The sequence below is a fragment of the Sinocyclocheilus grahami genome, unplaced genomic scaffold (genome assembly GCF_001515645.1).
Source record: "Sinocyclocheilus grahami isolate Dianchi unplaced genomic scaffold, SAMN03320097.WGS_v1.1 scaffold690.1, whole genome shotgun sequence".
Classification (NCBI taxonomy): domain Eukaryota; kingdom Metazoa; phylum Chordata; class Actinopteri; order Cypriniformes; family Cyprinidae; genus Sinocyclocheilus; species Sinocyclocheilus grahami.
Genome location: NW_015505869.1, coordinates 216,503 through 240,142, shown reverse-complemented (window position 1 = coordinate 240,142; position 23,640 = coordinate 216,503). Strand labels below are relative to the sequence as shown.

The following is a 23,640-nucleotide window of genomic DNA, read 5'->3' as shown; positions in this document are numbered from 1 at the left end:
CATGTTTACTAATTAGTCCTCTCTCTGTCTTTCTCTCAGTACGGCTTCAACATGGTCATGTCTCACCCTCATGCTGTGAATGAAATTGCACTAAGTCTGAACAATAAGAATCCCAGGTAACCCATTGAGCTGGAGTAAATGTGTGTGTGTGTATCTCTGAAAGAGAGGCTACTTTCCCAGAATCCACCGCTTTAATTCCTCCTCTTTCAGAGTCATAAATACTGGCAGCTACAACAACAGACCCCTTAATCTCAGTGTGCGGTTGGATGGGTTCTTTACGCCATCTGTGTAAATGACAGAAATTGGAGAAAATGTTAAATATTTGTTTTGTTTTTTGGGGTCAATCTTTTTTTTCTTTTATGTGTTTGAAACAAGTCTCGTATGCTCACTAAAGCTGGATTTATTTGATCGAAAATACAGTAAAAACATCAATATTGTGAAAAAATATTACAATTTAAAAGAACTGTTTTCTGTTTTAATATATTTTAAAATGTAATTTAATCTCACAATCAAAGCTTGAATTTTCAGCATCATTACTCCAGTCTTCAGTGTCACATGATCCTTCAGAAATCACTCTAATATGCTGATTTGCTGCTCAAGAAACTTTTATTATTATTGTCAATGGGGAAAACAGTTATGCATTTCTGACCCCAAACCTTTGAACTGTCGTGTAAATCTTCTGTATCTTCTAAAAGATGCAGAAGAGATTTTTTTTGCCAAAATGTGCAGTAATAGCCTGTGTAATCATGATAAATATTGCTCTCTGCTGGTGCAGGACTAAAGCTCTGGTGCTGGAGCTGCTGGCTGCTGTGTGTCTGGTTCGAGGAGGTCACGAGATCATCCTCTCCGCCTTTGATCATTTTAAAGAGGTGCATACACAGATACACTAATGCTATTTCTAACACACACACACACACACACACAAATGATTCAATTACAGAGGCACTGTTTTCAGTTTAAAAGCTGTAGTCTGTGTTCCAGAAGCCACTGAGTGATAGCTTAATAGATATGATCCATGATAACGGATAACTATACATATGACTGAGGGCAGTGTGTGAAGTTTTAGGCTGACTGTCCTGTACTGTAAATAGGTTTAGACACACACCTGCTAAACACATCACACACAGGATCACAACAGCTTCTGAATGTATTCATATCTCTCTGGTCTGTGGAGGAGAGATCAAGTTAGTATGATTTCCTAAGGGGATGATTTGAGAACCAAAAACGAACTACTGTACTGCATCAAGGTGTTTTTGAAATATCAAAAGATTTTATTAGAGGCTAAAAGAGATTCATCAACATCTCATTTTCATTTTCTCTGGGCATTATTTTAATGTTCTCTCTCTCACTGCATGAGCTATTTCTTTCTTGCTTTGCAGGTGTGTTCAGAAGATCAGCGGTTTGAGAAACTCATGGAGCATTTCAAGAACGAAGATAATAACATCGACTTCATGGTATGGGTTAGACCAGCATCCAAATATACACATTTCCATTAGCAGTCATGATTATTAATGCTCTAAAATGCATACCACACTGTACCACTGATTGACACTTTTGGCTGTGAGATATAATTATTCAAACAAATAGCTTATTGCAGGAGAGACTCATATCCTACTTAAGAGTGTCATTAAGCAGCGATACAAGAACATAATATCATATATGACAGCATTGTCAAATAGGCTAAAATATTAAATAAAGATGGCTAAAAGCACAATGCAGCTTGCAAGGATAATGTTCATGTAAAAATGCTTACCTGGACATTTTCAAGCATATTACACAGCTACTTACCAAAGAAATGCACATGATGTATCAATTTTAGTTTAAAACACAGCTATATAGAAACAACGGCACGTTAAGTTTAGCAATCAATATACACAATATTGATTGATTATAATATTGATAATTGAATATTATTTGTATAGTGCTTTTAATAATACATAGTGTTTCAAAGCAGCTTTACAGAAAATCATGATGTTAATGTTCATGATATCTTATGAATATCCTCATGAGTTATAGTTGCATTTAGGACATTATAGGCACATTATAGTTGATAAGATATATTTTGCGACAATATAAAGAATCAAGCTGCTGACATTTGTTATATGTGAAATATGCATGTAATAAGACAATATATTGAATAAATATGTTGTGTGCATGTGTAAAATATGAATGAAATGTTCTATTTCTGCAGAAATAGAAATCTGCAGCGCTTTTGCAGTTTTTTTTAATATAGCCCCAATCCACAGTTGTACAGAAAAATAATTAAATAAGAGTAATAATTAAGATTTCTATTATGCTATGCATTTTCATTTCTATAGTTAAAACTCAGTTTTCTTCATCAATATATCAATTGAAAGTCTTCAGTATGGTGTATATTGTCGTTCAGGTTGCATGCATGCAGTTCATCAACATTGTGGTTCATTCAGTGGAAGAGATGAATTTCAGAGTGCACTTACAGTACGACTTCACCAAGCTGGCTCTGGACGAATATCTGGACGTGAGTAAACTTCAGTGCTGAGTCTTCTGATGCTAATGTTCAGTGTCGCTCTAACCGTGGAGTGAGCTGCCAGAGGATCCATCACTCTCTCTCTGTGGCTGTCTTTGAGTAGAAACTGAAGCACACCGAGAGTGATAAGCTGCATGTGCAGATTCAGGCGTACCTGGATAATGTGTTCGATGTCGGGGCTCTGTTAGAGGACGCAGAGACCAAGAACGCAGCGCTGGAGAGAGTGGAGGAACTGGAGGAGAACATGTCTCATGTTAGTACTGTTTTTGCAGCTACACTCATTATAAGCAGAAAAAACAATAATTTCAGTGCCATATTGTCTGGACGAATATCTGGACGTGAGTAAACTTCAGTGCTGAGTCTTCTGATGCTAATGTTCAGTGTCGCTCTAACTGTGGAATGAGCAGCCAGAGGATCCATCACTCTCTCTCTCTCTGTGGCTGTCTTTGAGTAGAAACTGAAGCACACCGAGAGTGATAAGCTGCATGTGCAGATTCAGGCGTACCTGGATAATGTGTTCGATGTCGGGGCTCTGTTAGAGGACGCAGAGACCAAGAACGCAGCGCTGGAGAGAGTGGAGGAACTGGAGGAGAACATGTCTCATGTTAGTACTGTTTTTGCAGCTACACTCATTATAAGCAGAAAAAACAATAATTTCAGTGCCATATTCAGGAGTGCTTACCATTCAAGGCCTTTTGTTTAACAATGCACCACCTGCCCAACAACATGACCTTACATGACCAGTATTGAGTTCAGCTGAAAGCCTTTAATGATAATGCAACATGATAGGACCCAGTCATACATGTAGCTTGACCTTTGACCTTTTGTGACAGTTGGGCCATCTGCCCAAAGGATGACTTCCTGAGCTGAGGTAATTTCCTCATTAGTGTGGTATTGATTTTTGTCAAGAATTCGGATTAATCAGGATTCACGAATACTAAAGTGATATTGCTGTGAATCTGAAGTTTAATATTTATGCAACCCTGGCTGGACTCTTGAGATTCAAGTGCTCTGTCTTTGTGAATCTGCATCCTGTAGCTGGAGACTTATTTCTTGTTGATTCTTGTTTGTGGTTTTCTAGCTGATAGAGAGGTTGCAGGACACAGAGAATGAGGCAATGGCAAAAATCGTCGAGCTGGAGAAACAACTGATGCAAAAAAATAAAGAGCTGGAGTCGATCCGGGTAAATGATGCATCCTTACATCACATCCCCATGATTTCTTGAGTTGCCTGTACGGTTTGTTACATCGAGTGCATGTTATTCAATGCTTAACATTTATTGCACAATATCTATAGAACCTTCCCTTTCCAAATGTACATTTGTACCACTGTTTGCTGAACTTTCCAAAACGCGTACAGTGCTCATCAACAAAGAAACAAATGTTTGTCTTCATAGTCAAAAAGTCTCTAAAACAACTTTTCCACTGATGTCACCTGAACCTTATTAACTATTAACGCGAATCAGTATTAGTGCTGCCTTACAGCAGTTAACAAACTAATTTATATAATAAAGGTTATGTCAATAATAGCAGATATTAATGCATTTGAAAAAAGAAGCATTGATAGCACTTTATTTTACAGTCATGGTCCACATGTACATAATATGTACTTGTTTGCGATTACAATAACTGGGTAATAAGTAGGTACACTGTAAGTACACATACTGTAAAATAAAGTGCAACCTTTAGTATGCATGCACATTAATATTCAGGTCTGACTTTATTCTAATGCAATGCCCATTTTTAATCCTCCATTTAATTCCTGAAGTGCAGTGCTTTCTTTTTTCGTCTTGTTTTCTTTTAAAATGTTGTTTCATATTGATTTGAAAACCTTTAAAAAAAATAACTTTCTTATGTCGGTTATGGTCATGTTATGCATTATTACAGATTATATACACAGCTTGTGATAAGCAGCTTTATTTCCATTAATTGTGCAGCCCCGTTTATATATTTAAATGTTACAGTTAATTTAATTAATTAGCCGTTTGACAGCTCACAAACCCCCTACGGTTCCCACACAAACCCCCAGGAGTTCGCTTGAACTCAAAACTCGTGCTCCCTGTGGTGACAGGAGGTGTGTAAAGACGCCAGCTCTCAGGTGCACACCCTGTGGCGGATGGTGAAGGAGAAGGACGAGGCCATTCAGAAACAGAGCAACCTGGAGAAAAAGATCCACGAGCTGGAGAAACAGGGAACCATCAAGATCCAGAAAAAAGCGGACGGGGACATTGCCATCCTGACGTCCCCTCCTGAGGGGAGCGGGCCTCTGCCAGGGTCACAGGGCGTAGCTGGGGTGTCCAGTGAGGGTGCGGCACATGGCCTGACCATGCCTGAACCTCCGCCTCCTCCTATGCCAGAGACATGTGAGTGACCTCTCCTCATTTTATGTACTGGATGTAAGTTTGACATTGTAGTACAGTCTTAGGGCTGCACGATTATGACAAAAATCATAATTGTCGATTATTTCCTTGAAATTGTAATTGCGATTATTAATTACGATTATCAGAATTTACATTGAATGATGTTTATTCCATTGTTTGATACAACTGCATGCCGTATTTTTATATGAAAATAAACAAGCTGAAAACACTAACTGAAAAACCTTTAGTGCTTTTCTATAGTATTAAGCCTCAAATGTCAAAAATGCATCGGATTGGTTTCTTCTTTAAATTATAAAAAAAGTAAAAATATGAATGGTATTATAATGTTATACTAAAACTAAAACAATGGAAAAACCCTTAAGATAATATGTAGAAAGAAAAAAACATATCTTAAGCGTGCAGAATAACATAAGTGGACTTTGAACGATTAATTGCCGCTTTGAGCGATTACGTAATTGTGGCATCCGTAATTGTAATCGCGATTAGAAATTTGATTAATTGTGCAGCCCTAATTTTATTCTATTTGGATTACTTTATTCACTATGTTTCGCTTGAGGCCAAAACCCAAGGTGGACAGTAAATACTCGAGTAAATTTAAAAAGTATCTGTACATTATCAGTGTTTCTCTTTGGAAAACTTTTACTTCGCTACATTCCAAAGCATAAAGCCTCGTACATACCGGGACGATTATCGCTCGCGCTTATCGCCGACATTTTTCGACGCGTCTTTTGTGTTCATACCCAAGCGATTTTTGCTGGCGATGACCCGAATGAACATGCAAATTCACTCTCTGACATTAGATGGCGCATCCCTATTTGATCTGCAATTCATCTCCATAACAACTCCCTCTTATCGAGATTTTTGTAGTCACTGTCTACCTGCATGTAATTACATCTGTAATTAATTTCTGTAATTAAATGTATACTTATACTGTTGACCCATCCCTTACACAAGCAAAATGTGTTTTGCAATACAGTATGAACACAATAAGTGCATTGTACTTATTTTTTGATGTAAGTACATAGTAGTTAAGGCCACTTAATATAAAGTGGGACCAAGTTTTCTAAAGAAAAATACTGATAAAGTATAGACACTTGAAAATGCACGTTTAAAGCAGAGTAAAAATACTTCACTACTGTCCGCCTCTGGCCAAAATCCAAAACAAAACTGCCCCTAAAATTTAAGATGGGCAAAAAATGCCACTGCACAATTTATCTAAATCTGTCACTACCCTTGCATGTAAAAACTGTATTGGTAGCAGCCTACAATATTCTGATCGATTTGACTGATTGAATTCGTTGAATAAATCCAAGGCAACACAGATACATTTTAATAAGGACATTTTTAATATTGCCCCTTACAAAGGTTTAAGAAATGCCTCTGAAAATCAATCCCAGTGCAGGTTATTCTGGTTAAAATACATCCATTTAGGCAGGAAGAGAACATCTAATGTAGCCGAAAAATAAAGAGACCCACCACAGTTTGTTAAAGGGGAGAAATCTGAAATTAGATAATACTCTAAAAGGAAAGTGTAATAACCGGGGCACAAGAATGCATTTTTTTAGGTGAATTTTTTTTTTAAGTAAATTTTTCAAAATCAATCAAATATATAAACGGCTAGAGGAACCTGCGGTTACACTTTATTTTAAGGTGTCCTTGTTACAATGTAATTATTTAATATTAATTAACTACATGTACTTACTATATTGTTAGGGTTAGGATTTGGGTTTGGCTTGGGGTTACTTGCATGTAAATATGCATAATGTATTGTTATTATAATAGTAAGTACATGTAACGTGTAACAAGGACACCTTAAAATAAAGTGTTACTGAACCTGCTTTCTCCTTCTTCCTCTTGTGTTTTCCAGTACCAAACGGTCCATCTGCTCCTCCTCCTCCTCCTCCTCCTCCTCCTCCTCCTCTCCCTGCTGTGGATATATCTGCCCCTATGCCCCCTCCACCACCCCCCATGGCTCCTCCACTTCCAGGCTGCGGATCTCCCACCGTCATCATGAACTCAGGACTGGCAGGTAATGAAACCTGCTCGATACTAAAGACAAAACCATAACAGTCATGCACAAACTATGATACAGTATACCAAAACAGTGACATGAGAGGAGGAGAATCCCACTGATTTAGACCCAGATATGCCGCAAGCTTCTTAAGAAGCCTGAAGTATACATTAGTTTGTGTTTAAAGTTCAGGCATCAGTTGAGAACGGCTGCGGGTCTCTGGAGCCGCTGTCACACTGTCTCCTCTCACTGATCGCTGATAACAATCCTCACAGCTCAAGCAGTTTGTTAGGCTTCCTGTAAAAGGTTTAATGTCTGAACAAGCTCAAGTGAATCACTTCTGTTCTGCCGAAGCGCGAGTCATAATCTCTTTGACTGTACAGTATATCAGATAAAAAATAAAAAAAAAAACATCAGATGAAAAATAAATGGTAATTTTCTTAATCTGATTTCATCTTTGTACAGTTTGCGTAAAGTTTTGTATTGATTTGAATGGAGCAAACATGGATGTCCATTAGACAAGAAGTAATAATTAGTGTTAGAAATAGATGGAGGCTCTCTGCAGACACTAGAATATTACAGAAACGTGCACATAAAAACATTTGGAAACTTCTATGCAAATTCTCAAATCTTGCAAGATTTACACTACCTTTGAAATAATTTCATAATATTCATTAAGTCTCTAATGCTCACCAAGGCTGTATCTATTTAATAAAAATACAGTAAAAAATAGTATTAATGTAAAAAAAAAACTCTGAAAATGTTAAATAACATTTTTATATATTTTTGAAAATGAAGTTTTTATTGGCTTTCTTTATACATAACAAAACATACCAGTACAATTTTTTTTTTGTAAATAATAAATAAATAAATACACTGTATACAAAACAAAACAAACAAAAGTAATTATCGTAAATAATAATAATAATAATTATAGAAATGACACTTAAATGCACAACAGGGTAATCAAGTCACACTTCAAAGGATGACTGATACTAGATCCATGCCTGAAGTAACAATCTGAATAAAATTCTCCCACAAGTCAACATCCATGTGATTTCCATTCACTTTAGCTAACATTTTTTCATATGATACATTCTCTATCATAGATTCAATCCACATTTTAAGTGAAGGACATTGAATATCTTTCCAAAATCTAAGTATCAGTCGTACTGCCGTGATTACAAAAAAAAAACTCGTTATTTTTAATCTGAGGAATCTCCGATTTATCTCCTAAAAGACAAATCCTTTATGAAAATGGAAGGTTAAATCCCAAACATCTTCCAAGATATTTCAACACAATTTCCCAAAAAGATTGAATCTTTGAACATTGCCAGAGAGCATGAATGTATGTGCCAGTTTCTTGTTTACATTTCCAGCATTTATTATCAATCAGACAACCCATTCTAAAAAGTCGCACTGGTGTATAATAATATCTATGTAATACCTTATTCTGGATAAATTTACCTCTTGCTTCCTTTTGTACCTTCCACTGTTGGACAAAATTCTGTTCCAAGTGTCCTTATCTATGTCACTATTAATGTCTCTTTGCCAAATCAATCTCAAATTTTCACAGTTCTTATCACCAATCTTTAAACTGAGTTGATAAAATGTAGATGATTTTTGAAGGGGTCTTGGTAGTTTTTCTAAAACATTCTTTTCTTGTCCCATAGAAACCTTTGCCACCAAGCAGTTTCTAATCTGTAAATATTTCCAGAAGTGATCCCGGCCTTCTAAATGAAATTGTTCTTTTAAATTAGTATAAGATAAAAGCTTATCATCATTAAATAAATCCTTTAGAGTACATATTCCATTTCTAAACCATTGTCCCCAAAACTGGGGCTTTTTCCCTACCTTAACATAAGGATTATTCCATACTGATGAGTAATGCTGACACCTGTGAGAAATCTTAAATTTTCTGTGGACGATTTTCCAAACCTCTTTAGAATGAAGCAATATTGGGTTGGTCATATGATGCTGTAAGTTCCCCTCTGAGTTTTGTGAAAAAGTCTCTATTGGCCGAAAAGGATAAGTAAGTTGTCGTTCTATTAATACCCAATCTAAATCTAACTCTTCTTCCTCCCAGTGTCTAGTGAGCTTAGACACTTCAAATGCTATTCGGTAATGCTAAACCTCCCCTATCTCTAGGCAAACATAATTTATTAACGCCAATCCTGGGTCTTTTACCTTCCCACAAAAAATTCTTAATCATAGCATTATATCGCTTATATATATCTGGTGAGGCATAGTAACAGGGACTATCCCAGATATCTAATTACACTGTGGTGCTATCGTCATCTTTATTATATTAATCTTTCCCCACAAAGTGAACATAATTTTCTTCCAACTATCTAATTTTGTTTGTATTTTCTGCAACAAAGGTACCATATTCAAATTCAATATATTCTCTAAATTAGGGCTTAGGTGGATACCTAAATATCTAATCCCTTTATTTATCCATTTAAACTTAAATGCACTGACTGAGGAAGAAAAACACACTGCTGATACTGGCATAGCCTCTGACTTATGCCAGTTGATTTTATATCCTGAAAATTTAGAATAGGATTCAATCATATTAAGGAGTACTGGTAAGGAGCCTGCAGGGTCTTTAACTACTAGCAATATGTCATCGGCATATAACAGTAACTTATGTTCTCTTTCCCCTGCAAATACACCTTTAATTCTTGGTTCCTCTCTAATCATTGAAGCAAGCGGTTCCAAAACTAATGTAAAAAGTAGTGGACTAAGAGGGCAGCCTTGGCGGGTAGACCTAGATAGATTAAAAAAGGATGATGTTAGTCCATTAGTTACTACAGCTGCTTTAGGATTGGAGTAAAGAATTTTAACCCACTTCACAAAACCTGAACCAAAGCCAAATTTTCCTAAAGCCTCAAAAAGAAACCCCCACTCCACCCTATCGAAGGCCTATTATCAAGCGATATTGCAGCAATGGGATCTAGATTAGAGTGATTCATCCACATAAAATGTAATAGCCTTCTCCAAATATCTGTTAATCCATTGTCATCTTTAAGAGTGTGAATAGCAGCCCTATCTCTGGGGATTGATCTGATATTGTTTTGACTTCTGTCCAGGACGCCATCCATAGTTTGATTAAAGTCACCTCCAAGTATAACATGTCCCTCGAGGTTGGCTAATATTTTGTTTACCTCATGAAAGAATTCAGGCTCCTCCTTATTTGGTGCATATACATTACAAAACACTACTTTAACATCGTTGAGTTTTGCTTCTATTCGGAGTATACGACCTTCCTTGTCTTTGTGTTGATTCATCAATACAAAATGTATTTTCTTCCTCACTAGTATGGCTACTCCACTTCTCTTGCTTGACACAGAATTATGAAACACATGTTCGACCCAGTCACGTCAAAGTTTCAAAGTTTCCTTTTCATCTTTAAAATGTGTTTCTTGTAAAAAGGCAATGTCAGTTTTTCTGACCTTAAGATATGCAAGTATTTTTTTTCTTTTAACAGGTGACCCACAGCCATTTATATTCCAAGATATGATATTTATACATTGTCTATCCATCACACACGGTGTAAAACTGTGCACCTGTTGTGCTCCGATGCAACTTGCTTGTTAAGTTCCAAAAATAAATAAATAAACCTTTAACATATAAACTGGTATTATACCCACAGTCATTTCTAATAGAATACCAATTATTTAACTTCCAACATTTTTGTGAACAATGAAACCTTGAAAAACATACAGAAAATAAAACAAATAAGGGAGAAACAACTAAACTCAAAACACTGCCCTTAAGGGAAGACAGACCCCAAAGCTTTTCCCGAGCCACCATTTCAACAACGTATTGTAATAAACCTCTATTTTAACTTAAAGAGGTTCAATCAAATTAATGGAGGCCAGAGGGTACATCACAACACCAGGATTTTATAGAAAAGTATCACTTTATTTGACAATTGTACATAGAAAAATATAACCGTTATGTAAAGAGACATTTGAATAAGTTCAACGAACATTCCACTCCGTACACCCACACTAGGACAAACGGCGCTACACAAGTGAAACTTCAACATTGCACTCTAGTGGTTATTCCCAGCCCCGCACGGCACACTAGAAATCGTGATCAAACAGTCAGTTTAACAGGTGAAAAGATCAGCGCCTCCCCAGTCCCGTACACGGAGACGGAGTAATCATGTTCATATATAAGCTTTAAAACTCACAACTAACATACACACTCACACATACACACAACACGTGAAGAGACTTAAAATGTAAAACACTTCCCCGTTTCCAGGACACAAGACCCCACCCCGGGGTCTAGGGAAAGGAATCAGCCGTGCCGGATCAATATCTTCAAAGAAAGCACGCACTCTTCTTCGCTTTATTCTTGTCCCCGCAGTTACGGCAATTAAGCACAACGTCACTGGTAGTAATTAGTCTTTGGTACACAGCACACTTCTCCTTAGTAATCACAATATCTGTAATACTGATGAGTCCTCTTTGCGCAATACAGTCTCTTTGAAATGCTCTTGGAACATATGGTCAACGCTCCTAAACCCTCCCCAGCATTATCTAACTACACAAATTCAATCTATCTAGCTATCTTCGTTGCTGAACAAACCCTAATGGTCTCGAGCAACACAAAGCGTCCCCATTTTCCCCTGAGCGCGAAAAGCCCGTCACGTTCACTCAGCCGAAGACCTTCCTCTCACCTGTTCTCCTCCTTAAATGTCCTCCAGGTGAGTTCAATTATCCATACATTGTCAATCAGAAGAGAACATGCTGCAAAAAGGTTCCTATAGGCGCCCCGCTAAAAAAAGCCCAACTAAGAAAAGAAATCCCCCAGTGTTCATCACAGTATTATAATACTTCGACTTACATATTTCCAGTCACAGCAATTTATTTGTCACCTCCTTGTAGTTGGATATGCTCCTTTATATATATTTCCGCTTCCATGTGGTCAGTAAAACTCTGCTTTTTTCCCTTCCAAGTAAACGTCAGAGTGGCTGGATGAACCAGGGTATGTCGAACTTCACGGTCCCAGAGTAACTTCTTCGCTGCGGAGAATTTTTTCCTCATCATTGCTCTCTCTCTCGACATATCCTCGAAGATGGAAAGCCTGCATTCCTCCCATTCAAATCCCCTACTCTTTTTCACTGCTGCCAGGACTTTCTCCCTCGCAGTATAACGTAGAAATTTCACCAGCACGACCCGGGGACGTTGATCATCATTAGGCTTTGGCCCGAAGCTGCGATGACTCCGCTCAATCTCGAACTCCGACCCCGTCAGCCCGAGCCCCTCTGACAGGATCTTTTGGACATACTCGTTCATTTTGCATCCTGCTCCTTTCCCCTCTTTAAGGCCGATTATTTTGATGTTATTCCGCCTGCTGCGATTTTCTAAATCCTCAGCTTTATTCCAGAGTTCGTCCACAAGTTTCGCCATCCTCTCAGTATCACCAGTCAGGCGATTCGTTGAATCTTCCACGTGCGAGATGCGACAATGCATCCTTGCTGAATAAAACACTCATTTATTTTAGAAAAAAATGTCTTACTGACCCCAAATGATAGTGTACGTACATAGTGCAGAGTATACAGTAAATTTGAACAGCTTTTTTATTCAAGCCTTCGCTTATTATAAAAAGCTGTGTTTTACTCCACAGTTTGTTGGTAAGTAACTTCTCCCTCAAATTGATCTTTATCATTCCTTATGAAACAATCTGTATTCAGGGTTCAGTATTGCACACTGTAGGAAAAGGCCAATCAGATCTTTGAAATCAGAGGTTGTGTTTTGTTTGCTCTTTAACCACGTCTTTCTCTTTGCTTATGTTTGCTCTACCTGTTCTCCTCCATAGAGGGACCCATCAAACTGTACTGTAGGTTTGCCGTGTCATGTCGTGTGTGCTCAGGCTTATGTGTGTGTGGTCATGGTATTTTAGTCTCTAAGAAAACACACTCAGTTCCTCTGTAATCTTGATCTGACAATGACTATGAAGCTGCATTGCTGGTTGTTCCTCTTGAAACTAAGCATGGAATTGCACGCTGTTTTGCAGAACTTTTCCTTACCGTTTAAAAACCAGAGAGGAACATTCTTTAGACCTCGCTTACAGAGTTCAGCAAATAACAGGACTGTAATGCCAACCTATGAGACCACATGCTCCATGAGATGTAAGCTCTTATTTCTACACTCCACAGTGGACAGAATCCCTTTTTCCAGAGCTCAAGCCATGAACCGCAACCTCATGGAAAACACAACTACAATTCACATCAACTCCACATCTACAGATCTATTTGTCATTAAGTTGCCATTAAGAACTGCAGAACTCCGGTAAACACAAACACAGTTCAAGCGCAGTTTCACCTAGAACACAACTTATAACACGACACAAACCAACACGTTCTAACTCCACACTCGTCACATACTGACGCTTGGTCAGGACCCCTTTAGCGTCATTTTTCGACATGCAGGGTCCTCCGTTGCTTTAAATAAGAAACCCTTGGTGTCAGTTTTTGCAATAAATACCTGTGACTGCACTTATTTTTGCCTGTTACGTGTTTTATATTGTTCAGAGGTGGGTAGGTTTAGGGTAGGTGCTCCGATGAAAGTATACATTTATATAAAATTATTAATATTTTTTACAAATGCATGCAAACTGTTAAATTAAGACAAACAACTGAAAACAATGGAGGACCCTGCACGTCAAAAAGTGATGCTAAAGGGGTACTTTGAGCATCAAAAAGCAAAGCGTCAATATGTGACGAGTTGGGAGTGAGAACGTGTTGCACAAATACATACTGTATTCCTAGCATCACTGTTGTAGAGTAAAATGTGTTCTTCTACAGTTGCATCAGTACTCTGAAGGGCTGCACAATACTGTATACTGAAATAATAAAAAATGTGAAATGGCTTAGTACAATTATCACAGCCAAAATAAAAGCTTGATAGTAGGGCTGCACGATTATGACAAAAATCATAATTGTCGATTATTCCCTTTAAATTGTAATTGTGATTATTAATTACGATCATCACAATTTACATTGATTGATGTTTATACCATTGTTTGATACAACTGCATGCCGCATTTTTATATGAAAATAAGATGAAAACACTAACTGAAAAACCTTTAGTGCTTTTCTATAGTATTAAGCCTCAAATGTCAAATACACATCGGATTGGTTTCTTCTTTAAATTATAAAAAAAGTAAAAATATGAATGGTACTATAATGTTATACTAAAATAATGGGAAAAACCTTTAAGATAATATGTAGAAAGAAACATATCTTAAGCGTGCAGAATAACATAAGTGGACTTGCCGCTTTGAGCGATTACGTAATTGTGGCATCCATAATTGTAATCGCGATTAGAAATTTGATTAATTGTGCAGCCCTACTTGATAGTTTAACATTTTAAAAATGAATTAAGATGTAAATATTAGTATTGTAATTTTACAGTTGTAGTATACCATTCATATTTTTATTAAATATATATATATATTTTTACAGTACAATATAGTTACAGTATTTTTGCTTAATATTTTTTATTAAATAATACTCACAATTCAAAAAAAAAAATTTCCCCCAAACTGGTCAACCCTAAAAGCATCAGTCTTATAAAGTTTTATAAAGAGTTGTTTACAAGAGTTTTATCTGACTTTTAATTTATTTTATACAGATACATTCTGTCTGAAGAGAATCTTGCTGAGCCAGCTAGTTAGTTAAATGTTCATTTATAGTAATGTACCTGATTAATAGCAGTTAAAGGTGATTCTGTCGCCCCACTTGAGGACTAAAGCTTGTTACTGTCACAGTAACACAAAAGAATGAAGGATGGACAGCATTCACTTCTGTATTCACACACTTCTGTAGAATGTTTCTGACTTTAAGTCAGTCTTACAAATGCCAGAATGTCATTGCATTGATAATAAAACATGAAAGCAAGAGGCATTTTCCAAAAAATAAGATTTCCTCAAAACTAACTTCACTTTTCTTAGCCATTTATGCAATTACTTGTCAAATGACCACATTTAACATTTTTATTGTCCCTTTATATAAATGAATGTACATCATAAGGCAGTAAGACAAAAAAAGCCATGCCCGCTGTGTAAGTGTTTGCTTGTGTTGTGTTTGCATGTTGAAACAGTGTGCCGTGCCGTTACGGGCAACTGATCGTCAGATAAGACCATAGTTGCGTAAATTCAGGAATGTTTTACACACACTGAGAGAGAGTTTATTCTCGTTTTTCTGGCCACACTTTCTGCATGGCCTGATATCACACCATCATATTACCCATAACCCTCAGCTCAACTGGAAACCACTCTCAGTCTCTTCGTAGCCTTTGATCAGAGATCAGTATTGTTGGATTTTGATCAGCCTTAATCAAGCATTTTGCAATTTGTATTTGTTGTGTGTGTGTGTGTGTGTGTGTGTGTGTGTGTGTGTGAGAGAATCAGATTCAGTCATTAACTGGATTATTTTTGTGACGTGTGAACCTGCATGAATGAAGGAAACCCAACATTTGACTCATTCTCATATTGAGACGCTGTTTGAGTCACATCCTCATAGTGTAAACCCGAGAACAGCCATGAGCGTCTGTCTCATTGCCTAAACACACAGGGCAATATTGCTCAGACACGCTCTTTCATAGTTTTCAATTAAGTTTTCAGTCACGTTTCATATATTTTCTCTAACCCTTCTCCTAGTATTTATATAAATCAAAATAAACACAAATAAAACATAAGAATATGCATTCATAAATAGTTTTTTTTTCAACTACTTGCACACTAAATCTTTACTTGTCACACAGTTTCTGAAACCTGACACTCAAACACCAGAAGCACACACCAAATCTGCAAAACCATACGCTGGTTCCTCAGCCTTTGACTCAGTTTTCAATTTCATAAAACACTTTTTGCAAAACACAACACACAATTCTCTATGTGACACACAAAAATCTAACAGGAATTAATATTATGGCAAAGGTGTTTGCAAATGTTTGCTTTTGAGATGTGTTTGTGATGTTTTGAATGCAGTGTTTCATTTTGCAAGAGATGTGAGGCATTGTGCATTTTGTGTGTGCAGTTCTTGGATTTGTGTGTGAAGCTTTGAAAAAAAGAGGCAAAGTTTTGAAAATGTGTGTAAGCAGTTGAAAAAAAACTGTAATGTGAAAAGCTCAGATCATGGAAGTATCTATTCTGAGCACAGTTTGAGACAGATCTTATTTGAAACTCTAGAGGAGACACGTGAGATGTCTTTTTCTCAGGAGAAGCGTCTGAGAAGAGTGTCCATCTCAGCTAGTCTTTGTTTGATTTCAATGCTCTCAAGGAAAACACGATTAAGACATTGGTGAGATCCCATGTGTGCTTTAGCTTTTCTCTAGGAGTCTGTAATTCTGCAGTCTCTCATTATCATAGAAGTGGCTCAGGTGTGATTTAGGATCAGAATATCCTGTCAACAAAATCACATTGATCAGGGGTCCGTCTTCGTACGTCGCTAACTCAGTTAGCTGGATTTGATTGTTGACGACTTATTCCAGATATTTTACTCAAATCCGCAAATTCGTTTGAAGAACCAAATTAGCCAGAGATCAGTTATCATGATTAGAAGATCTGGCATCTCTCAAATCATCTCGGCCTCCCTCGGGTCCTAAAGCCCGCTCAGTAAGGAGATTTAATTCCGTAGGGGGCGCTGTTGGCCTGCTTCTAATAGAGGTCTTAGCAAAATACACAAATAATATTTAGACTGTGTTTCTGATTAAATAAAGCAGTAATTGATGCCATAAAATCATGAGTATGTTTTGATTTAAAGGTCAGAAGCTATAGCTTACATTTTAAAAAAATCACAAACATGACACTTAAATTAAATAATTTGATATATACTGATTGATTAAAGCAATAAACCCCGTGAAGCCGTGGTTTACAGTGAATTTATAACAGCTAAGGGGCGTTGCTAGGCACGACGCGAAGCACAAACCACGGCTTCACGGGGCTTATTGCTTTTATAAAACAGTTATTCCATAAGGTTTCACAAAATAAAACAGAGCAAATAAAGTGTAATGATATTCATAAAAACAGTATTCTTCCACCAAACAATGTAGCTCCTCAGAAACAGTTGTGGCTGCCGAGCAACACACAGAAGTAAATAAAGGTGTGTGTTTGTAGAGTAATTTACAACAGCGTCGAACGCGGCTCAGCCAATCAGAATCAAGGACCGGAACTCTCCGCTTTATAATCATTAATGTGTAATATGTTATATTTTAAAACAAATTATGAGCTCTAAATGATTTTCAGAATTTTTACAAGTCTTTTGCTTTAGACCATTTACAAATGTTAAATCATAAAATAAAATGTTATGGTTACCACTGCATTATACTGTTGTTATAAAATAACTTTATTATAGTTTATTTAATTCTAAAAAATAAGTTCTTGTTAAAAAAAATTATATATCGGCATCGGCTAAATTATCGGATATCGGCAAAAATCCAATATGGCTGACAGTATCAAAGGTTTCACGTTCCCTCACAAATGTGCACCGGACACGTTCAGATCTGTTCCTGCTGTTCGTCACTCAGACTGCATGTCTTGTGTTTGTGTGACTGGCATGAGGTCGTTGACGTGTGCTTTCTGTCATGTGTGTAGCTGTGAAGATCAAGAAGCCCATCAAGACTAAGTTCCGCATGCCGGTGTTTAACTGGGTGGCGCTGAAGCCCAATCAGATCAACGGCACTGTGTTCAACGAGATCGATGACGAAAGAATACTGGAGGTGAGACAGACACGGTTTTGAAAACACTGAAACAAGTTTGGAGACTTGGTCAAAACATTTGTTTTTGTGATACACAGTATATGATGCATTAAAGTGCATTCATTTCATAATTCATGCGTAATATGTTGCTGTATAATACATGATCATGTTCAACTCCCAGTTCTGTTTTATATGCTGTAATTTATGATACTCTTTACAGGATTAACTCTGAATCGGTTATTCTTATAATGTTTTACATCAGAGGATATAATTATGATGCATTACAATGTGTACTCTGATGCAAAAATGTATCAAAAGTGACAATTTATCAAAAGTGACATTGTTGCAAAATACATTTTAAATAAATGCTGTTCTTTTGAACTTCCTATTCATCAAAGAATCCTAAAAAAAATGTATCACAGTTTCCACAAAATATTAAGCAGTCCAACCATTTCTACATTGGTGTCAATAGAAATGTTAATTGAGCACCTAATCAGCATATTCAGATGATTTGTTAAGGATCATGTGACACTGAAGACTGAAGTAATGATGCTGAAAATTCGGTAAATTAAATTGACATTTAAGCTATTTAAATAATTTTATTTAAATACAGATTATAATAATTTTCCACCACATTTTTCTTGTTGTTGTTGTTTTTTATTGCATTTTTGATGGAATAGATGCAGCCTCAGAATAATTCAAAAACATTAAAAAAATCTTACAGACCCAAAACATGTTTGTATATAGTGCAGATATTTACATGGGTGTTGAATGACCCAATGTGAGGAGATATGTATATTTGGCCCTTACTGTATTAAATCCGGTTTGTTTTTCTTTATATACTGAATTGTTGGCTTGTTCTTTAGCTCCATGTTGATTTGCTAGGATTCCAGGCTGGCTGTTATGTTATAGATCAGTGAGTTTCACGGTGAATAGTGACTGTGGTTTGTCTTTTCAGGATCTGAATGTGGATGAGTTTGAGGAGATGTTTAAGACGAAAGCACAGGGGCCTGCCGTAGACATCACCTCCAGCAAACAGAAGACCTCTCAGAAAGGACCAACTAAAGTCTCGCTGCTGGACTCCAACAGAGCCAAAAACCTGGCCATCACGCTCAGAAAAGTGGGCAAGGCATCAGAGGAGATCTGCAGAGCCATTCAAATGTAATTCACAGCCGACATTCTAGAGTATATACAGCAGAAAAGATCACCAACATCCCTAGAAAGAGTTTAAAATATTTCTTCATTTGTAATTTCTTTTTTAATGATTAGCCATGAAATTTGGTTCAAAACGGGACTGAAAACTGCAGCTGTGTGAACATAGAGAAGGTCGTCAGATTGATGAGGATAATGCTTTGATCTCTGTCTGTGTGTGTGTGTGTGTATGCGTCTGTCTGTCTGTGTGTGTGTGTGTCTGTCTGTGTGTGTGTGTGTGTCTCTGTGTGCTTTCGTACGTGCGTGTGTGCGTGCGTGTGTGTATGTGTGTGTGTATGTGTGTGTGCGTCTGTCTGTCTGTGTGTGTGTGTGTCTGTCTGTGTGTGTGTGTGTGTGTGTCTGTCTGTCTGTCTGTGTGTGTGTCTGTGTCTCTGTGTGCTTACGTACGTGCGTGTGTGCATGCGTGTGTGTATGTGTGTGTGTATGTGTGTGTGCGTCTGTCTGTCTGTGTGTGTGTGTGTGTGTGTGTGTGTGTGTGTCTCTGTGTGCTTACGTGCGTGCGTGTGTGCATGCGTGCGTGTCTGTCTGTGTGTTTGTGTGCGTGCATGTGTGTGTTTGTCTATGTGCGTGCGTGCGTGTGTGTGTGTGTGTGTGTGTGTGTGTGTGCGTGTGTGTGTGTGTGTGTGTGTGTGTGTGTGCGTGTGTGTGTGTGTGTGTGTGTGTGTGTGTGTAAGGCTTGACCTGCGGACGTTGCCGGTGGATTTCGTGGAGTGTTTGATGAGGTTCATTCCAACGGAAGCGGAGCTGAAAGTTTTCCGGCAGTACGAGAAGGAGCGCAAACCTCTGGAGAACCTGACGGATGAGGATCGCTTCATGGTCCACTTCAGCAAGATCGAGCGTCTCATGCAGAAGATGACCATCATGGCGTTCGTGGGCAATTTCACAGAAAGTGTTCAGATGCTCACACCCGTAAGAGCTGACAGCCCGTTTGCTCAAGAATTAAGCAGGATTTTCTAGTATTCGCTCCAAATCTTCCAGGCAAATTTAAATAACTAAGACATGCCCAAGGATCTCCTCATTTTTCCATAATACCCGTTTCTTTACCTCTCACTGTCTCTTGAATTCTTTCATAACCCTTCTTCACATGATGCTTTCCATTAATACAGTGCAAAACCATGTTTGCTTACAACTCAAAATGTGTTATAAAATAAGGTAAAAGGACCATAATCTTAAGAAAAATTTAATAATTTGTGACCCTGCAGCACAAAAGCAGTGTTAAGTCGCTGGGGGATATTTGTAGCAATAGCCAACAATACATTGTATGGGTCAAAATGATAGATTTTTCTTTTATGCCAAAAATCATTAGGATATTAAGTAAAGATCATGTTCCATGAAGATATGTTGTACATTTCTTACCGTAAATATATCAAAACTTAATTATTGATTAGTAATATGCATTGCTAAGGACTTCATTTGGACAACTTTAAAGATGATTTTCTCAATATTTTGATTTTTTTGCACCCTCAGATTCCAGATTTTCAAATAGTTGTATCTCGGCCAAATATGTCCTATTGTAGCAAACCATACATCAATGGAAAGCTTATTTATTTCATTTAGAAAAATTGACACTTAAGACTTTTAAGGTTTTGTGGTCCAGGGTCACTTTTATTTAAGCTTATCTAATTATCTAAACTTATTTAATTTACCTAAATTTATTTAATAAAATGTATGATTTATTTAAGCTCTAGATGTAGCTAGTTTCAGGTTTGTAGTTACATATGATCTTATATTACTCACAAATGAAAGATAAATACTTAAATACTACTATGTTCAGTGATGTTTCTTGTAATAACACTACAATATGTGAAAAAAAAGTTACAAATGAAATGAGTTAAAAAATGTTTGCTTGTAGCATACAGTTGAATTGGTGCATATGACATCACTTTGGATGTGTCACAATTTTTGGCAACACTTTACAATTTTTAATGTATTAACTAGCAACGAGACATTTGTTACAGTACATATTCATTTTTGATAACGTGACAACTGTATTTTGTTAAGGTCATGTTAGCTCAGAAACTACTTTTTATTTATTTTTTTATTATGTATTAGTAATAATTTATAAGTGCTGAGATTAACATTAACTAAGATGAATAGAGTATTTTTCATGTAATGTTAAATGCTACTCAATTTTTTAAGCTAGCTTTAAAAGTAGCTAGTTTTAATGAAGACAAATATAATGGTCAGCTGGACCTTTGCACAGCTTCTGTTATTGCCTTTTGTTTTTGTCTCAACAGCAACTTCACGCCGTTATCGCAGCATCTGTCTCCATCAAGTCCTCACAAAAACTCAAGAAGATTCTGGAAGTAAGTGTTTCACTTCTGCTCCGATTCATTTTTCTCTGGACTGCACGCGTGTCTTTATCGAGCGTGTGTTTCTCTCTCAGATCATCTTGGCTCTGGGAAACTACATGAACAGCAGTAAAAGAGGAGCGGTGTACGGCTTCAAACTGCAGAGCTTAGACCTGGTACACTTTACGTAGCATTACATACTAAAACTCAAATATTGGCTGTTAAAGTCAATCCTTATGAATTAGGAATGCACAAGAAAAAACACCCCCATTTATTACAATCCTTGTTGTTATTTATAGCATGCATAGGACATGCAAACCACCATGATAGATTTTAATAATAACATTGATTTAAATGGCTGATGAAAGTAAGTTGCACCAAATACCTCTGGAGTATTTCATCTAATCTTGTTGCATTCTTCTTCTGAAGTAAAATGACACACATGTCCTTCATTTGTGATTTAATAACTCATGCAGTTGAGGGTTTGCATGTTTTCTTGTTCCAGTTATTAGACACTAAATCAACAGACCGCAAGATCACTCTTCTGCACTATATCGCAAACATAGTGAAGGATAAATACCAGCAGGTGTCGCTCTTCTATAATGAGATGAACTATGTGGAGAAAGCTGCAGCAGGTATGAAACATGTCATCCGTCAGTTTGATTATATGTGACCCTGGAGCACAAAAGCAGTTAAGTCGCTGGGGGATATTTGTAGCAATAGCCAACAATACACTGTATGGGTCAAAATTATAGATTTTTCTTTTATGCCAAAAGTAATTAGGATATTAAGTAAAAATCATGTTCCATGAAGATATTTTGTAAATTTCCTACTGTAAATATATCAAAACTTAATTTTAGATTAGTAATATGCATTGCTAAGAACTTCATTTGGACAACTTTAAAGATGATTTTCTCAATATTTAGATTTTTTTGCACCCTCAGATTCCAGATTTTCAAATAGTTGTATCTCGGCCAAATATTGTCCGATCCTAACAAACCATACATCAATAGAAAGCTTATGTATTCATCTTTCAGCTGATGTATAAATATGACTGGTTTTGTGCTCCAGGGTCACATATTTACAATAAAAGTCAAAGTTTGACAGAACAGATCTCAGCTAAATGGCTTCTGTCTGTGTATTCTGTAGTCTCTCTGGAGAATGTCTTGTTAGACGTGAAGGAGCTTCAGAGAGGCATGGATCTGACGAGGAGAGAGTACAGCATGCACGGCCACAACACACTGCTCAGAGATTTCATACAGCAACATGAGAATAAACTCAAAAAACTTCAGGATGATGCCAAGATCGCTCAGGTGCTGCGAACACATCACCCAAAACGCAGCTCAATAAACCGGTTTCCCTCTCAGTTAAAAGGGTCTCATCATGAGGAATCTTTCTTTCCTTTACCATTTGATAATATCATAAAATCATAAAAACATAATATACATTTCAAAACTCAGCAGTTCCTCCCCAGTTCAAATGGAGCATATATTGAAAATAAACTGCAAAATTACTAAAATCTAAACTTCCACAACTTTCTTAAAGTTAATTTGAGCTTTGCTTTACCATATTTGATGAGCTCTATGTATATACAGATATGAATAAAAGCCTAAATTAAACGTGTTCATCATATTAAGCAATTATGTCTCTTCAGAAGACTTAGATTAAACTGTTTGATTCATATAAAGGGGAAACTGTATCATATGACACCTGTATCATATTGTTATTAAAAATGTAAATTTGAAGAGTCAGAAATTAAACTTCACGTGATTCTGAATGCGTTTATGTCTTTTCGTATCTCATTCTCTCAGGATGCCTTTGATGAAGTGGTGAAATTCTTTGGAGAGAACTCCAAAACAACACCCCCATCCGTGTTTTTCCCAGTGTTTGTGCGCTTTGTGAAAGCATACAGGGTAAAGCCACCAATCACCTGCTTCGCTTCATCCAATCACAGCATTGCATCGTCTGCTTCACTTTCTTCAGTCGTATGAACCCTGACAGCATTGATTACTCATGTTGCACAGCTTCCAAATGCCTCACTGCTGGGTGTTTTCTCTCTGGCAGCAAGCAGAGGAGGATAATGAACAGAGGAAAAGACAGGAGCAGATGATGATGGAGAAGCTGATTGAGCAAGAAGCTATGATGGCGCAAGAGGATCAGAAGGTACAAAGGAGTGTGTGTGTGTGTGTGTGTGTGTGTGTGTGTGAGTGAGAGAGAGAGTGTGTGTGTGTGTGTGTGTGTGTGTGTGTGTGTACCTACTTAACCATATTTTGGTGACAAATTTGTACCCAAAAGTGAGCTAAACCTGACAAAATCTCCAAAAACCTCCCTTTGGTGTGTGTGTGAGCAAAACCTGACAAAATCGCCAAAAAAAACTCCATTTGGGGATGTCCTCATTTGTAAAACTGGTATAAAAGTAGAGTAGCCTAAACAAAGTTTTTTTTGAAATTGTAAAAATGCAGAAAGTTTTCTGTGAGGGGTAGGGTTAGGGGTAGGGGTGGGTTTAGGTTGAAAGGTTGAAA

At 37.1% G+C, this 23,640-nt stretch overlaps 1 protein-coding gene across 2 annotated transcripts in view; it reads left to right on the top strand.

Annotated features, from left to right (window-relative positions):
• Positions 1-23,640, top strand: part of fmnl2a (formin-like 2a) — a 103,345-nt gene that overhangs the window by 73,339 nt on the left and 6,366 nt on the right. For both annotated transcript variants that reach the window (XM_016243394.1, XM_016243396.1), the window contains exons 8-24: positions 40-116; positions 776-869; positions 1,380-1,454; positions 2,387-2,497; positions 2,610-2,759; positions 3,588-3,689; positions 4,577-4,868; positions 6,754-6,915; positions 17,512-17,636; positions 18,574-18,776; positions 19,502-19,736; positions 21,065-21,133; positions 21,214-21,294; positions 21,624-21,753; positions 22,268-22,431; positions 22,930-23,031; positions 23,183-23,281. In XM_016243394.1, coding sequence (XP_016098880.1) covers positions 40-116; positions 776-869; positions 1,380-1,454; positions 2,387-2,497; positions 2,610-2,759; positions 3,588-3,689; positions 4,577-4,868; positions 6,754-6,915; positions 17,512-17,636; positions 18,574-18,776; positions 19,502-19,736; positions 21,065-21,133; positions 21,214-21,294; positions 21,624-21,753; positions 22,268-22,431; positions 22,930-23,031; positions 23,183-23,281 — 2,271 coding nt within the window. The remainder of the gene's footprint in view (positions 1-39; positions 117-775; positions 870-1,379; positions 1,455-2,386; positions 2,498-2,609; positions 2,760-3,587; positions 3,690-4,576; positions 4,869-6,753; positions 6,916-17,511; positions 17,637-18,573; positions 18,777-19,501; positions 19,737-21,064; positions 21,134-21,213; positions 21,295-21,623; positions 21,754-22,267; positions 22,432-22,929; positions 23,032-23,182; positions 23,282-23,640) is intronic.